Source organism: Microtus oregoni, unplaced genomic scaffold (genome assembly GCF_018167655.1).
Source record: "Microtus oregoni isolate MIOR12 unplaced genomic scaffold, Mior012 000035F_ref0000213, whole genome shotgun sequence".
Classification (NCBI taxonomy): Eukaryota; Metazoa; Chordata; class Mammalia; order Rodentia; family Cricetidae; genus Microtus; species Microtus oregoni.
This window is the reverse complement of record NW_024543094.1, coordinates 23,158,167-23,175,580: the sequence shown is the minus strand read 5'-3', so window position 1 is coordinate 23,175,580 and position 17,414 is coordinate 23,158,167. Positions and strand designations below refer to the sequence as shown.

The 17,414-nt window shown below is 40.4% G+C and overlaps 1 protein-coding gene across 2 annotated transcripts in view; it reads left to right on the top strand.

Annotated features, from left to right (window-relative positions):
- Positions 1-17,414, top strand: part of Cubn (cubilin) — a 203,737-nt gene that overhangs the window by 29,002 nt on the left and 157,321 nt on the right. For both annotated transcript variants that reach the window (XM_041630831.1, XM_041630830.1), the window contains exons 16-22: positions 1,810-1,972; positions 2,838-3,028; positions 11,498-11,642; positions 12,415-12,593; positions 13,272-13,437; positions 13,828-14,044; positions 16,071-16,201. In XM_041630831.1, coding sequence (XP_041486765.1) covers positions 1,810-1,972; positions 2,838-3,028; positions 11,498-11,642; positions 12,415-12,593; positions 13,272-13,437; positions 13,828-14,044; positions 16,071-16,201 — 1,192 coding nt within the window. The remainder of the gene's footprint in view (positions 1-1,809; positions 1,973-2,837; positions 3,029-11,497; positions 11,643-12,414; positions 12,594-13,271; positions 13,438-13,827; positions 14,045-16,070; positions 16,202-17,414) is intronic.

The window sequence follows — 17,414 nt, the reverse complement described above, 5'->3', positions numbered from 1 at the left end:
AAAATTACAATATGGAGGAGGAAGGGACTGTTACATTTAAATTCCACATGCGATTGGACACATAAGAAACGTTGCTCTCCGCTGGTAGAGTGAGAAGGTCACTAAGGAGACTGAGTTCTTAGGTACTTTCTGGTCTTTTGTCACCGTAAATCTCAGACCCCCTGAGCACTGCTAACAAGACAATGAGCCTTTCTGAGTCCATTAGAGAAGGATGGAGTGCTGTGGAATTATTCATAAAGCACGAAGGATGCAGCTGCCAAGCAGGTCTCCAAAGCTGGAGCCATTAGTCATTAGCAGTGGTAATAATGGATTTGAAACCTTTGGGAGTGACTCAAAGATCAGCTTCTCCTTGGAAAGTCTTAGGAAAATATCCTTTTAAAAGTTGATAGTAAAAAGTGAGTTATTGTGAAATTAATATTCAATAAATCCTATCAAATGGAGATTAAAGCCTTTTTATTCTTACATATTAATTTCTGAACACCACATTATAGAACGTATCAATCATCCAGATAATATTGGACTTCCACTCATTTCTCATCAGTGTTTCAAGGAACTAGTAACAAGTAAAAAATGAAAGTAGCCTTGCCCTATAAATTTGCTGCCAATGGAAAAATTAATTTGAGTAAATTAAATTGATCACATGAGAATCCTTTTTAGCTCATTCTCTCTTTGGTGTTCTATATAGTATAGATTTTTTGCAATTATGTCAGAATTATTGAGCAGTCAATGTGATTTAGTCAATGCATAAAAAACCAAGGCTTTTTAAGTCCTGGAAATTACACAAGATCTTAGGTTCAGTCTTTGATCCTGTTAAAAAATGGAGAGCGAGGGGGATGGAAAAACGGGGAAAAGGAAAGGAGAGGAAAGGAGAGGAGAGGAGAGGAGAGGAGAGGAGAGGAGAGGAGAGGAGAGGAGGAGGAAACCATGGCGTTGAGGTCACGTTATAGATGTAACCTCATTATGGTTTGGGTAGGCGAAATGGTTCTGTTAGTAAAAGCACTTGTCCAGTAAGCCTGAGGACCGGAGTTTGATTTCCAGATTTCATAATGGAAGGGGAACTTCATTCATGAATGTTGTCCTCTGACCTCCATAAGAATGCCACGGCCCAGTAATACACATGTGTGCTTATAGACACACACATACCTCCGTGCACACATGCATACACACACACCTATAACTCACACACTCTCACAAGCACATGATGCACACAGAATTCACACACATGAGAACACAGAAAGAATAGCAGTTTGTAAGTTTACTCTGTCAGAGTACAGTATGCGGCTGTATGCAGTGCTGAATGCCCCTCCCGGCTGTGCTTTTGAAGGCATCTTTATGCTCATCCTCTCCTGCCTGCATCTCTGCACACCCGTGTACTCAGCCAGGCTGCAGATCAGTTCTCATCACTACTCTCCCTTCTCCTATTTCCTTTGAAATACCCATTGCCTTCTTCTAAATCACTAGGATTTCTTCAATTTAGGGGAAGGAGCTTCATGAAAGAAAACACTGAACTTTACATCGTCATAGGAAAAACCAAAAGTATGTATTCTGCCCCAGAGTTGAAATTCCAGCAGTAGCTGAGGCATTTGACAGGACTCTGAGGAAGCATTCTTTACTGGACATTGACTGTGTGCTAGTTATGCATATGACCGGGAAACTTCCAAATGATAGATTCTGTTTATCCAGTACTTTAGATGGCTTTGCCTTGCTGCTATACTTAAATGGCAAATTTTTCTGAAGCTTATGTCCCAAGTGACTTCGTTAGTGAGAACCTGACTACTTTCAACTTAATGGCTTGTTCCTTTGCCTTAGATTCGAGATGGTCCTTTCCATCAGGACCCCGTTCTTGGGAAATTCTGCACTTCTCTGTCTACCCCACCGCTTCAGACTACAGGTCCTGCTGCCAGAATCCATTTCCATTCTGACGCTGACATCACTGACAAGGGTTTCCACATCACCTATCTAACCATGCCCTGTAAGTGTCCCGCTCACCCAAGACTGACTGTCCACCGGGAGTGTGGTGCTGTGCTCACAGCTGCTCGGTGATGCCTAAAATGAAGGCTTTCCTGCATTAGTGACATGCCTTCATGGATATTTCTCATACCACTTCAGATTCATTCTTTATCTCCTCCGGGTTAAATACTACAGTACCCCCTAACCTTTCAGTTATGGGATCCATATTATGATGGAGACCACAGGCTCCTAAAACTAAATAATTCAGAACCTCAGGTCCCCAGTGATGCTTTTTGTTTTGCTGCATGCAAGCATGTTCATGAGAGCAGCGTAGTCTCTCTGAGAAATACCTCGCTGCATTTTTGGATCAAGTCCAGTGCACAGAAACCCACTTCCAGGAAGGTACATTCCAGTTCCTAGAGTTTGCGTCTGTACTTTTAGCTCTGATGCTTTCGGTTACCTTCACGTATGGAAGCAAAGAACAAAAATGAAACACTCTATGGCTTTCATTTGAGTCAGTGGGAGACTTTTGCTTGTGTCACCCATTACTGTGTTCTCAGTGAGAATTCCTGGGGGAAGCACCCTGGAAATCTCTGTATCAGGAAAAATTGTAACCATTCTCATTGGTCTCTTTCACCCTTTGCTTTAGCTTCCCACTAAATGCACAGTCAGTCTAGTATTCCCACAGCTGTCATATGTGTATCTATCTCTATATCTACCTCTATATGTATATATCTCAAACTGAAACTCATAAAACAAGTGACATGGAGTCATACACGGTGAACACAGCAGGGGAGTGAACTTAAGTTTTGAAAATTGAGCCTGATGTGTCCAGCCAGAGGAGTGCCATCCCCATGACCATCCCTTCCCTCCTTTGTTCTCCTCAGCGGATCTGCACTGTGGTGGGAACTACACAGGCACAGAGGGTGAGCTCCTGCTTCCTCCCTTGTCTGGACCCTTCAGTCACGACAGACAGTGTGTCTACCTCATCACACAGCCCGAAGGAGAGAAAATAGATATCAACTTTACCCACGTGGAGCTGGAGAGCCCCTTGGGCTGCACGCACACCTACATCGAGGTAACCTTTCTGCTCAGTTACCCTTGTGGGACACTCGTTGCAAATTCCTATTCTGTGGAGCGGCGGTCTCCAAACGGCTGTCAATCCAGGTGCATCTAGGTCACCAGAGTGCTTGGCAGACATGGCATTGGATACCTTTCCTCTGAAGCAGCATCATGGGGAATGGGAAGCTTCCAGGTGAAACAAGAGTTCAAGAGCAAGTGTTCTAGGGGATCTAAAACATTTGTCTACCACACCCTAAAGAAGAGAAGTTAACAAGTGCTTGATAGGGAGCCAGGAAGGCATGAAAAGGAGAGTTAAAACTAGACAATCACGATAGTGCTAAATTATAAGTTGTTCAATGGAGTTCTGTTTTCCAAGGCACACACACGTGAGTAAATGTAACTAGAGGTATTGATAGGATTAGAATTTCTGATAGATTTTCTAGCGCCAGTCAGATATTTGCTCATATCGCGCAGTCTTGACACAGAGTTACGCTAATTCATTAAATCCTCACATCCTCCCGTTTTAATCTCAGGAATCTAAGGCTCAGAGAAATTAAGTAGCCTGCCCACAATAGGTGTTCAGTAAGTTGTGGCTTGGATTTAGGAGGCACACCAGTCTCTTGCAAGAACAGACTTGTAATAGTGTTCTTGTAACCACAGGAGAAGCTTGGACTTCCCCAGAGATCAGGGCCCTGGGAATCCCACACCCTACTCTCAAGTCACAGGAGACTATGAAACCAGGCACAGAAGTTGTCCAAGAAAAGCAAAAACATCACTGTGGTATCAAGGGACTCTGTGGAGTTTCTGTATTCTTGACAGAGGGGCTTCCGGTGACTGTAGGCTCTGTCAGCACAACTGGAAAGGCAGATAGACCCTCTGTCTTCAGTGAACACTCTCCATGAATTTCCACCCATCTAGTAGACTCCTTTAAATTGTTACGGGGGGAAAAGATCATAAAACTAGCACCCAGCAACTTAATTTTGTAAAGCAGAGTAACTGAATATTTTGTAGTTAAACTGGGACTGAGTTAAATGATCTCAATTATTTCTTTAGTTCTGTTTTAGATGTCAGTGTAACTTTGGGTAATTCTTTGAGTACTTCAGTTTCTACTTAATTAAGCTGCCTTATCTGTTCATTTAATCTTTGGGAAAATAAAATCAAGGAAGGAATGAGAAAGAAAGACTTAAAGGTTTTTACAGAACATTATAAAACTAAGTTCTCCTAGACCAAATTTTTATTCTTGCCTTGATTTTATCAGTAGTTCAGAATGAGTCAATAAGACTTTTCCATGGCCAGCCATGTATCTATTTAGAGTCTGATGTGTGCACAACCTCATAAGACTTTGATGGAAATTATTGAAGAACATTGCTATCTTAAACTATAACCACACGTTTACACACACACACGTGCATGCAAACACACACATACATGTGCACATGCACACGTGCATACACATGCATGCACACACAGACACACACATCTCTAAAAACACATTTTCCCAAGGTCAGTGTGACATGGCTGCAAAAGGATGAATTCAAAGAGAGATTAACTTTTACTTCATTTGTTCTTGCCTAAGAGAGCTTTTAAAGTGTATAGAACAGCATAATAGATGTGACAGAAACATCTTTCCAGAACACAAAACAGCGCCTCTCATTAATATTTCATAAGTGGCTTAAGCTATCAGGACTGTTCTGAATGAAGGGCACAGGAGGTAGTAATGCAATTTTAAATTTTTATTCCAGAAAATGCAAGTTGTAGGCTGATTAAGAACACCTAAAGTATATGACATTAAGGCTGACGCGTGAAGCAGGCTGTGGAGGGAGATGAATGGGCTTTTGCATCCCACTTGTTTTGCAGACCTTACCGCACACTGACTCAGGGAAACTGGAGAAAGATGGTGACCGGAGAGGCTGATAGAGTGGGAGGGCATGCCTTCTAGAGGAATAGATCTTCCTGCTTAGCAATGTGCTCCACCCTTGCGCAGCCTTGGGGGTCAGATCTCATTGGAATGGCAAGAGAATGAAAGAAAGCAAACACACGGACCTAGAGAAGAGCTGGGGTCAGGTGTGCTGTGCTCTCTGATGGAGAAATGAAGCAACCCAGAACATCGCTTACCAATTATGTGTAGTTGGACAGAAAAGCAGGGTTATTGCATGCAGCTGAACAAGGAAGTGGGCTATTGTGTACAAATAAACAAGGAAGCAGAACTGTTCTATACCGATGATCAAGAAGGCAGGTTTAGCTGACCTTAGTAGGAGCAGTCTCTATAGGGGAGCAGTCTTCAGGACGTAGATATCCACGAGGAAGAAGCTATGATGGACATTCCATGCACACGCTATCAACATCTGCACACGGACAGAGCAAGGCTTTGTATCCTCCGAGCCTCATTCCGGGGGAAGGTTTTGCCGCTTTCCTGTGGGTCTGAGGCTAAGGTCCTTGACATGGCCGCATCCATGTCAGCAGCCCACGTTTACTCAGAACTTTATTTTCTCAGGGCTTCCTCCACTCCCCAGAGACACGGAAATAAATTCTACACCTATGACAAAAATTTAAAAATATTATAAAGGAGTGGAATGAACAAAAAGTATGGAGGCCTTGACTTTATCTCTGCTACAACTGGTCTGAAGTAGTTTCCCTGAGGACAGTACCTATGGGGTCTTCATGGGGGGAGTTGGTGACAGAAATACCCAAGAAATACAGTGGCCAACACAGCCCCAAAGACTGAATGATATAAAAATATGACAACAAAACTCAGAAAATAGACCACAGTGATTAGACTCAGAAAGGAGAAAAGACACAAACGAGGCAGCACTAATCCTGTGTGGCCATACAGGCTGAGCTAAAGAGTTGTGTTGTGTTGTGAGAGACTGGAAAGACTATCAGCAGGCTTTTAGCACGTGCCTACCAGTGAGTCGTCACAACAACACAACAGTGAGAATGATGGGGATACCAGGAAGGAGAAAGGGAGGCTTGATTGCTGGGGTTTAGAATCAGGAGAGAAGATACTCTAGGAAAAATAGATTGCTTTTTCTTGATTTTAGAAGGTAAGTTTTAAATTGATAATTTTATTGATAGATAGAGATGGAAACTAATACTAGTTTGTGAGACTCAAATGTTCCTAAATTTCTGAAATGCTGACCACAAAGTGCTCAAATATGCTAATGAAGAATAAAAACCAGTAACCAATAATAATGATGATGATAATGGTAATTTTATCATCATTACCAGGTCAAGCCTAGTGTCTCTCATCTTCTATCCCTTGCATATTATTCTCTAATTTGGAGTGAAGCCACAGTCCTTTCCATTCACCTGTATTAGCTGAACATAGTTTTTAAGATCAAATCCCCCTGCCACCAAGGCACCAGGGAGTCCATCAGTCTACAATTCAATTCGCAGAGAGGTTTAATATTACATTAACAGGTTTAATGTTACCATATAGCCAGGTTCTGTTTTCAGTCCTTTGGTGGGGCAACCTACTAGTTTTAGCATATTTGGTTTTCTTTGAATTAAGTTTTGATACTTGAATGGATTTTAAAATTTGTGGTGTAAAACCAGATTGAGATAGTTTGCACACAGAGAAATGCACGCATGCATTCAGGCATGGTTTTGAGACATGATCTGTTCCAGATGTCAAAGTCTACTGCTTACTCAGCTCTACAACTTGCACTTAAAGTTTCACATGAATTATGTTTGCAGTCCAGTTAATCTTAGCTCTCTGTACAGAAAATAGTTCCTTTATAAAAACTCAGGTTTTAATGGGTAGTTTTTCTTTAGGAACTAGTTCAGCTTATAGATGCCATTTGCAATACTTCATAGGTTAAATAGCCTAGGTTACTCATTATATCCTGAGCCTCTTGGAGTTGGGAACTCACAAAGGCCAGCTGGCCTAGGTCTGAAAAAGCATGGGATAAATCCGGACTAGCTGAACATAGCGGACAATGAGGAATACTGAGAATTCAAGAACAATCGCAGTGGGTTTTTGATCCTACTGCACATACTGGCTTTGTGGGAGCCTAGGCAGTTTGGATGCTCACCTTAGGAGACCTGGATAGAGGTGGGCAGTCCTTGGGCTTCCCACAGGTCAGGGAACCCTGATTGCTCTTCGAGCAGATGAGGGAAGAAGACTTGATCGGGGGAGGGGGAGGGAAATGGGAAGCGGTTGCGGGGACGAGTCAGAAATCCTTAATAAATAAATAAATTTAAAAAAAAATAAATAAATAAAAGAAAGAAATATGAAAAAAAAGAAAAATCAGAAAGGAAAAGAATTTGTAAATACACAAAATGAATAAAAATATCCTTGAGAGGCAGGCAGCAATACTCAGTTGGTGAAGAACTTACCTTGCAAGCATGTTTGGCCCCTAGCCCATGTGTGGTGGCACACGTTTGGAATCTAAGCACTGGGGTGTTTGGAACAGGAGGCTCCCTGAGGTCAGCCAGTCCAGCCTAATTTGTCAGTTCCAGACCAATGAAAACTCTATCTCAGAGGAGACAGCTGTTGTTTTTGAGGATGACATATTAAGGTATCTTTTGATCTCCATTTGTGCATGTATACACATGCATACACACATATGTACATCCTCACATCCATGTGCACCCATACAAACAAAAGACCCGCTCATATACAGTGAAACAAAATAAATCCTTGAGAAACCTGAGCCCAGTTTACAGAACCCTGGTGTCTTCCACTGGACCTTGCGGTTCCTTTGTCAATGTGACCACTAAATTAATCAATTTATGGTCTTTCTTCTACAAGTACAAATTGCAAGACATCCATGACTTCTTAAAAGAAGAGAAACTTGGTTACAACAAACCAGTTTCGATATTGTTTATCTTTCTTTAGGTTGTATTATAATAAGCAATTAATAACATTTCCCAGGCAAATAAAAAATGATAACCAACATATTCCTTAATTAGTTACTATGCTTGCTTTCTGCCCTTTTGGTTTGGGATTCGATCTGCTTGAGGCTCTGGTGCTGTCATCGAGGGCTTTGATTTTGTAGGATCCAGGCTCCTGGTCTCTCAAGAAGAAAAAGTAAACATTTGAGTCACCCAATGACAGTCAAAGCCTCCTTAAGGAAATAGGTTTGCCATATCTACTTGAATTCCTCGAGGCTGAGCAGTTCCTGTGGTGAAGTTGCCAGTGAGGGGAAAGGATTAAGTGTTAGCACTTTATCAGGAGACGTGACAAGTCTCATGGCAGAGAACAGATAGTCAATGCTCTCACATAAAAGAAATCTGTGATTATGAAATATGAAATAGTTTATTCAAGCTTCCGAGCACAAAGGAAGCAGGCTTTGGATGAGAGTGTGAATTTACAAGTGCGAGGATATTAAGTGCAAATGAATTTGGGGTCAGTTAGAACATTTGATACATTTTTATCCAGCATCTCTCTTTAGAGTTTGGTGGTTAAAGGATTGCTCTGCCTGGGATCCAAGAAGAACACAGGCTTTCAGAATTAATTAGGTTTCCTTCCATAAGGAAAGAAACACAGCCAAAATCAGTTGCACCTTCCAGGTTCAGGGCTCTTGAGGTCTGTAAGCTCCTCTTATAACATCTGGATGACAGCCGCATTCCCTTTGCTAATGTCCTTGAGTTTCACTAACCAGAACCCAGGAGACCAGCCAGCTCCAGTGTGCTTTGATGTGGCTGGCTGGTTTTCTTCCTTCTTTTCATCTTCTAATGGACTAACAGAACAGAGAGATGGCAATCATAGAAGAAGCAAATAGAATCCTGGGTTAGAGGGGCCCAGCACCATCTTACTTGTTTGTTTGTTTTTGTTAGATACTTGGAAGGACACTTTCTCTTCCCTCTGAAACTTGCTGTTTGGTCAAGTAGCATAACTTGACTTAAGTAGAAAAAATTGTGTTGCAGATATCAAGAGCTTAGAGTAAGGAACTGGATAAGCCCGACTCAGTGGAGCAGCATGTGATGACCTCACATGGCCGAGCTTTTAAAATAGCTTTAGCTCTTATCTTTGCAGACCATCCTTGGATGCGGATCCACATGCAAATTTGTCTGCATATCAGATGTTCTTATGATAGCATTCGAGGTCTAATACACATGAGGTATATTGACAAACATCCTTCCAGAATTTTGTATTTCTACTGGTTTTGGATGAGAGGAACAATGTTGCAATATACCGCCAGCCTTTACTGCTCACTGCCCTTGACCTAAATAATTCTTTCTCACCTCAGTTTAAGAGACACAACTCTTGAGTGCTCCTTAATCCCCCGCAAACAGAGAGCTTTTCTACTTTAAGATCTTTTTATGCTATCATTTTACTATTCTGAAACGAAATCCATATATATATATATATATATTTCTACACATTATATTAAAAACTTTAAGTTATGAGTAAAATTAAAGAAACAAAATAAAATCCACCTCCCCTCCCCCCCCATATGTGAGAGGCCTGGACAAACTTCAGTTTGAGATAAGCAGAGTCAGCGGTTTGTCTTCTACACTGCCAGGAATTCCAAATAAATGCAGGTTGATAGGCTGGGCTGGCTGGTGGACTGAGTTCTCTGAGAAGTGAGGTCCTCTTGGCAGTTTTCCAGAGGGAAGAAAAATGTACTTTTTCATTTGTATTCTCCTGGTCATCCTAGAAAGTTGTGAATATTAAATATTTCCCAAAATACTTTATGTTATATATGTAAAAATGGATTAAATTTTGTGCTCAACAGCAACTTTTTTCACCTAAGTGAAAATCGCACAGGATATTAGAGAATCCTTGTGTGTGGCTGTCACATTTCAGACTCTCTAATGTTGTGAATCTTAACTACTCTATGCTGGTCATGCCCCACCAATGTCAGAATATTAAAAATGCCCTCACAATTTATGGTGTCCACTGGGAAACCGTGGTTAGGTGACAGCGTTGTGGCTGCTTCTGCACAAACATCACACCGCCACGGTTCCAGGGAGCATCCGTGCCGTCTCAGGTTCTGTGAGCACCGGCTGCCCACGGCACTCCTGCCGGCACGAGCCGGCTTCTTACTGAGATCTCAGTAATGCTAATCAAGAATAGATTAATATTGGGGGGGAGGGCTCCTCCTCCAGAATAATTCCATGGAACTAGAATCACATGTACATCCTTTGTACGAATCTCAACTGTGGGGATAATCTCCCTGTTTCACCTTTAGAAATGTCAGAAGTAACAAGAACTCCTCTTTAGTCAATGTTTTATTACCAGAAATTTTGGGAAATTTCGCAGCTTTCTCACAGATTTTTTCTGTCTCACTGGCTAGGCTTAGATTTAGTAACTTGCAGAAGGTTGGCAGCAGACGGGGACATGAACTGGGCCCATTGACACAGTTTGTGGCCACTCTGCTGATTTGCTTCAATTTTTATTACAAATATTATTTGCTTGTCTATTGTGTTGTGGGTGGGAGATGCACTGCAGCACAGCTATGGAAATCAGAAGACAGCTTATAGGAATCGGTTCTCTTCTTCCACCATGACAGTTCTGGGGAAACAAACTTGGGTCGTCAGGCTTGGCATCAAGTGCTGGTACCCACTGAGCCAGTGGTCTGTCAATTTATTTTTCTAGTAGAACGTTGTTTAGGATTCTGTATCTATATTAACAAGTGCAATTGACCGGTGCTTTTTATATTTTACTGGTTATGTTGGAATTTGATAGTAGACAGTTGTGTCGTGCCTGAGGGCCTTTGAACACGTTTACTGTGGGGATTGTCTGTCCCTTAAAGGCTGAAAGGGCTGGGAAGTGCACTCCACCTTCTCACAATGCTGCCTTCTCGGGGAGAGCGGGCTAAAGGACCTGTGCAGTGATGTTTCACTGTCTGCAGCGGCTGTTCCCATCTTCCTCTCCTTCAGATCCTTTTAGGAATTTGTATAACTTTATGAAAATAAGCTACCTCGAACATTGAAAGACTTTGGCAAAGAACTGTACACAGAATTGCATTTAATTAATTGAATGCTTCTTAGACTCTGTGTGTATGATGTTTAATATTTGCATTATGTGTCCTTAGACATATTTCTTACTTTTTTACTAAGTTTTGTCTAAAATTGCTCTTAGCTTTTCCTTTTTCTTTTAATGGTTTTATTCTGTTTTTAGTATTAATTCTCCAGACTCTCTCTCTCTGTATGTGGCTTATAAACATAGCTTATACCTTGAACTGCAGACTTAGTTGAACTTTCATCTTTTGATATGCTACATTCTTAGCTTTTGTTGTTTTGGGGAAACTGCAGTTTCAGATTTATTTCCTTTTTGATATTGTGGAAATTATTGGCACATTTTAAGGATTATATAGTTATGCACTATATTGACTTAAGATTTTTTCTGTATTTAGTAGCAATAGTTTGTGCTAAAATTGACCTTCTGACGACTTCTAAATATAATATAGACACTACAGAAATCAAACTTTTATTTGTTTTGAATGTGCCATTTTCTAGTCTCCAAATACTACCCCAATTACTACAGTGACTTTCCTGATTAGCATTACAAATCTGTCTTTACTTTTCTGCTTAGGTCGTAGACCATAACAACTTACTTGGAAGGGTCTGTGACAATACAACCCTGTTACCCATTAGATCGATGTCTAATAAAGTCTGGATTAGACTGAGAATAGACACATTAGTCCAGAAGGCGAGCTTCAGAGCTGACTATCAAGTTGGTAAGGAAACTTCTTTCTTTTTTTCTTGTGTGTTCATGCGTGCATGTCATATGCCTGTGTGTGTGTGTGTGTGTGTGTGTGTATGGTGCCCATAGAGGCCAGGGCATTGAGGTTGAATCTCTTTCTCAATTCCCTTCCACCTTTTTGAGACAGGGTCCTTCCCTGAACCTAGGATTCTTTGATTCAGCTGGATTGGCTCTAGAAAGCCATCTATCCCTGTGCTCTCCCCAGCCCCCACCAACCTAGTGCTGGGATTGCACACACCCACAATTGTACCCAGTTTCATGGGTGCTGGAGATCAGAATTCATACACATGCAGCATTTTATTGACTAAGCCATGTTTCATCTCTATCTCTTTTTAAATTATTTTATGTGAGTGGCCTTTTTGTCTATCTGAATGTCTGGGCACAGCATGTGTGCCTGATGCCCTCAGAGGCCAGGAGAGGTGTCAGATTCCCTGGGACTTGAGTTTAAACTGGTCATAAGCTGACATATGGGTGCTGGGAATCTAACTCAAATCCTCTGGAAGAGCAGCCAGTGCTCTTAACTGCTCAGCCATCTCTCCAGCCCCTTGAAGGTCCTTTCCTTTGCTTGTTTTTTTAAATGGCCAATTTATGTTATTCTAACATTTTAAGTTTTGATTTATCTTAGTTAATATATTCCTGTAGCAGGGACACATTCTGCTGTTTCTTAGGCAAAGTTAGATCTGTAATGAAACTGGTCACGAATTCTTTAATTCTGAGCAAATATGGTTCTCATTTTCCATTTCTAGCTTGTGGTGGTGAGTTAACAGGAAAAGGCGTCATTCGATCACCGTTTCATCCTAATGCCTATCCTGGACAAAGAACCTGTAGGTGGACCATCTCCCAACCCCAAAGACAGATTGTTCTCCTCAATTTCACTGACTTCAAGATTGGAAGTTCTGCCTCCTGTGACACTGATTACGTTGAGGTAAGAGTGAAATATCATTGAGTTCTACCAAAGTACCTGTATGCTGCGTATATGAAAAGGACTGTTGCTTGGACAGACCAATACTCTGTAATAGAATCCAGCACGTATATGGTTATATACCATGATGAAGGAAAATTTTTACAAATATGTGTAAAATATTATTGTGTCCTAAAAATCAGTGAGTAGTATAGTACAGAAATAATAGTATCACTAAAGTAAAAGACAATGTATTCGCTCAATAAAATGTACAAAAGCACTTGACAGAATCTACCTGCTCCTTATAATAAAAACAGCTTTAAAAACTGTGGCAAGAGGAACCTTCCTAATATGATATAAGGCACCAAAAGACATGTAGATACCATCCTACAGAGTCATGGAGGTGCTAAACGCTTCGCCTTGGCAATTATTGGCTGAAAGGCAGGCATGTCATCTCATCGCTTCTTTTCATCATCATGCTGGGAATTCTCACGAGAGTGATGATGCAAGAATAAAATGCACCCTGAATAGAAAGCAAGAAATAAAAGTTGTTCTCCTCCCAGTCCCCAAAAGACTGATTCTGCAGCCCGTCCCCCACCACACTCTTGCTTATGGATTGCCGGTAGCTTCAACACAGGGGCTACAGTTTTCCAAAATGGATGTTTAATAAACATTAACTTGGATATATCTATTTTTCCCTAGATTGGTGCCAGTTCTGTCTTGGGATCTTCTGAAAATGAGAAGTTCTGTGGCACAAACATACCATCACTTATCACATCTGTGTACAATGTTCTTTACGTCACATTTGTGAAAAGTTCTTCCGCGGAAAATCGTGGCTTCACGGCTAAGTACAGTAGTGAGAATTTAGGTAGGAACATGTTGATCGCTCTCCCTCTCATGCTGCTATCAGAATAAATTACCAGTGAAACTAGGCATGTTTGCCTATGTGTGTAAGGCTATGGATTCAATCCCCACTGCTGAGAACACAATTTCATTACAATAAGTGAATAACATAAAAATCAATTATTCTGTGAAAAATGATAAAGTACACTTAAAAACGAAGACTATATTTTAACAAATATTTCTCAAGAGTTATGTATCTATCAATAGAAGAGAAAACTAAGTTATCATAAATGGCAGATAAGAAGCAACAGTTTTCATTTGTTCTTTAAGCAATTATGATAAGCACCTTTTAATGTGGGACCCGTGTAGCTCTTTCCATTAACTATTGTGATTATTGTTGTTGTTATTTCACCAGAATGTGGAAAAGTTCTCACAGAAGAAACAGGAACTATTGAAAGTCCTGGTTTTCCAAAGATCTACCCAAGTGGTGTAAATTGTACTTGGCATATAGTAGTCCCACAAGGCAAAGTGATTCGTTTGGAATTCAACACATTTTACCTGGACTTCCATTACAACTGCACAAATGACTACCTGGAAGTCGATGACACTGTTGCTCAGATATCTCTCGGGAGGTGAGAATGCTTGGTTGTTTATGCTGAACTTTGAAGCATAGCATATAGATTTTTTTTGTACACAGATGAACAAAGTCATTATTTCACTTATACCATTTTATATATATCTTCTCAGGTTTATTTTATAAATTGGCAACATATGTTGACCTTACATATGGTTACATTTTGAAATAAAGTGCATGGAATAGCAAAATCTACATTCCTGACAAGTACATTATTTAGTATAATCATCATATGGTAATAACATAAAATATCCACCATATATAAATATATATGATTTTCCATACCTTCTAAGTCTATGTGATACGGTTACAGTTATGTTAATGTCTATTCGCAATCAGTGGTTCTGTGATTACTTGATATGTGTTCGCTGATTTTTCTCTCTTTACGATTGCACTTTCCTGTTTCTTTTTGTCCTTGATATTTGATAGTCTATGAAGAATTTTCAGTTCATGTATTCTTGTAAGAATAGTTTTGGATTTTGCCCTGTAATATTATCAAGTTACTTTCCAGTTTCCTTTTTAATGTATTTATTTTCTGTCCTTGAGAGTTTTTCCCCCTCATTTCCCCAGAGTTGCAGAAATTTTAATGCAGAGTTAGACCCAGCCTCTATTATTGTGTTTGCGTTGTAAACATTTTCCTTTTAAGTTAGTCTCCGCATTTCTTACTTCTGTTTCTACAGCTTTTCACCTCAGTCATTCATTGTTGACTGAGGTTTCTGTCCCACCCAGTCCCACAGCCATTCAGTTCCTCCCCCCAAAAAATACACAGACGTCTACATTAATCATAAATGGGTTGGTCTATTAGCTTAGGCTTCTTATTAACTAATTCTTACATCTTAAATTAGCTCATTATTCTTGTCTATGTGAAGCGTTCTCATCTTGCTTCCTCTGTGTCTGACTTCCTCTGTGACTACTGCAGACTGAGCCTTTCCTCTTCCCAGAATTCTCCTGTTCTTGTTGCCCTGCCTATACTTCCTATCTGGTTACTGGCCAATCAATGTTTTATTAAACCAGTACAACTGATAAGCCTTTACAGGACACAAGACTGTTGTCCCGCAGCATTTCACCCTTTTAGTTTTTCTTCTTTGTCTTAAAGTAAAATCTGGATACTTTTAACTATGACAGAAATACAATTCTTGCTGAGGAGATAAACTTTAAAGATTATGTTCCAGTTTGGGATACATGGTTGTGTGTGCTCATGTACTTATTAATTTATCTGCCTTCAGTCTTATTAATATGGTAATTCTCTGTTGATACTAAAATGCTATTCTATACCAAACTTTTTAATTCTCATATTTTCCATTTTCAACATCTTAGCTTATATTTGTTCCATATTTTTCTCTTCAGTTCCATTTTCCTAGTCTTTATTTCTTATGCATGCTTCTCAAGATAAAATACCATGGCATAATGTCATTTACTCTAGTTGTATTTTGGGTATTGCTAGAAGAGACTTTCTGAGTAAACACTCTGTTCTGAAGGAGTGATGACATGGTTTACTAATTGCACCCTTACCTCTCCACAAGCTAGCTGCTTGAAGACAGTAGACAGCTTACACCAGAGCCTACTATCCAGACACTGGTTTCAAAGCCTATGTACATTATACTAAGTGACACAGGTGTTAAGAACTGTGTGAAGCAGGCAGAAAGTGTGACAGAACAGTCGAGCTATGTGCCCGATGTCATGATGCCCCTGAGTGACAGGACTGGCTAGGACTTGTGCTGGATGAGGTTAGCGTGCACCGATTCCCTTCAGGACAGGCCCATCAGTGAATTCCTCAGTGTGCTAACAGCAGGCGATTGCTGGCCTGCTTAACTTCTCATTTATGTCAAGGCACTCAGTTGGACACACAGCTCTTAGGGAATCATGAGCAAGAGTATTGACGCTGTCACTGAAATACATTTGGTTTCAAGGTTGATAGGAAATAGACAACAACCTTCTTTAAATGTACAAAATTTTGGCATATTGGTTCAAATATACTAACCGTTTAAAAATCTGTTTATCTCTTCTTTCTTCGTTTAAAACAGATATTGTGGAAAATCCATCCCCCCTTCTCTTATTAGCAGTTCCCATTCAATAAAGCTGACGTTTGTGTCTGACACTGCTGTTGCCCACGAAGGATTTTCAGTAACCTATAAAACGGTTGATGCATCTTCAGGTAATAGTTTCTCCATTGCAAAGTAGATCTAATGTCTAGTCTCTGGAATAAGGTATAAAGCATAAAGACAACACAACCTTCTTAAAAACAGGGCAATCCTGCTACCCGAGCTGTGTGCCCTTTAGGGGTTCCGGGCCTTCAGTTTGATAACATACTTAGAAAAATGCTCGATGGAGAAATTGGCATCCAGTGCACTTCCACAGCAGGCACATGGTACCTCTACTTGCCAAGCATCCCACGGTTCAGGGGACTCTTCTGGGCCTGGACGTACTTTTTCTGACAGTCTCATGCCGTCTTTGAGGGCCTATTTTCTGTAGTCCTTAATCCTATAATAAATAAAGACAAAGAGAAAGTCCTCCCTGGCCAGTTTTTCACTTCCTTCTCCTCCAAGGAGTTTGGTCACTGTACTTTGATTCAGGCAGAAGTAGTTCAACTTCTGTGTTCTGGAAGCAGGACTTTAGAAATTCAGAGTGCCAGAGACTTGTATATGTTCATTGCTGGCGGCACTCACTCTAGCAGAGAGCCCATCACCTAGCCCAAGCACATGGGCTCTAAAGCCCAAGGATTTAAAGTATAGTGTGTTATCTTGTGTAATTGACATTCTCACTAGGTCTTATTTAGATGGTTAACAGCCAAAGGCCAAAGTGGATTTCTCGGGAAATTACAGCATGTGCACAATTTTCCATACTTCTGTAGTTTTGTCACTCTTACATGCTTAACCCTAATCCACACCGAGTATTAGATTTGGGGTAAGTCAGTTGAACTTTGGGGGGTGCAGTTTTCTCATCTGTGTAATTAAAAGATTATATCTGATGATTTTTGAAATGTTTTCTGGTTCTAATCCTCTATGAACATAATTTTAATTTGCTGCATGAATAAGCTAGTTGTATCTTAAATAACATGTAATTCTGGAAGTGCCTCCTGAAAATATCATGGAGATCTTTGTAATAGTATACAAAATGAAACACAGCTCTGTGATGACTGAAATGATCGTGTTAACACTACCCGAGCTTGGAAGGCAATATGAAGGGAAGAGACAGCCAAGAGCCGTTAACATAACCTGGGGAGGAGGATGATAATTTAAAATTTAATGAAATTGTTTAGAAAGATAAGATGCAAGTAGAACTGGAAAAAGTAGCAGGTGAGCTAGACAGGAAGGAAAACTGATGTAAAGGACAGAGTTTGGAGTATGCTCAATTACAGCATATGTTCA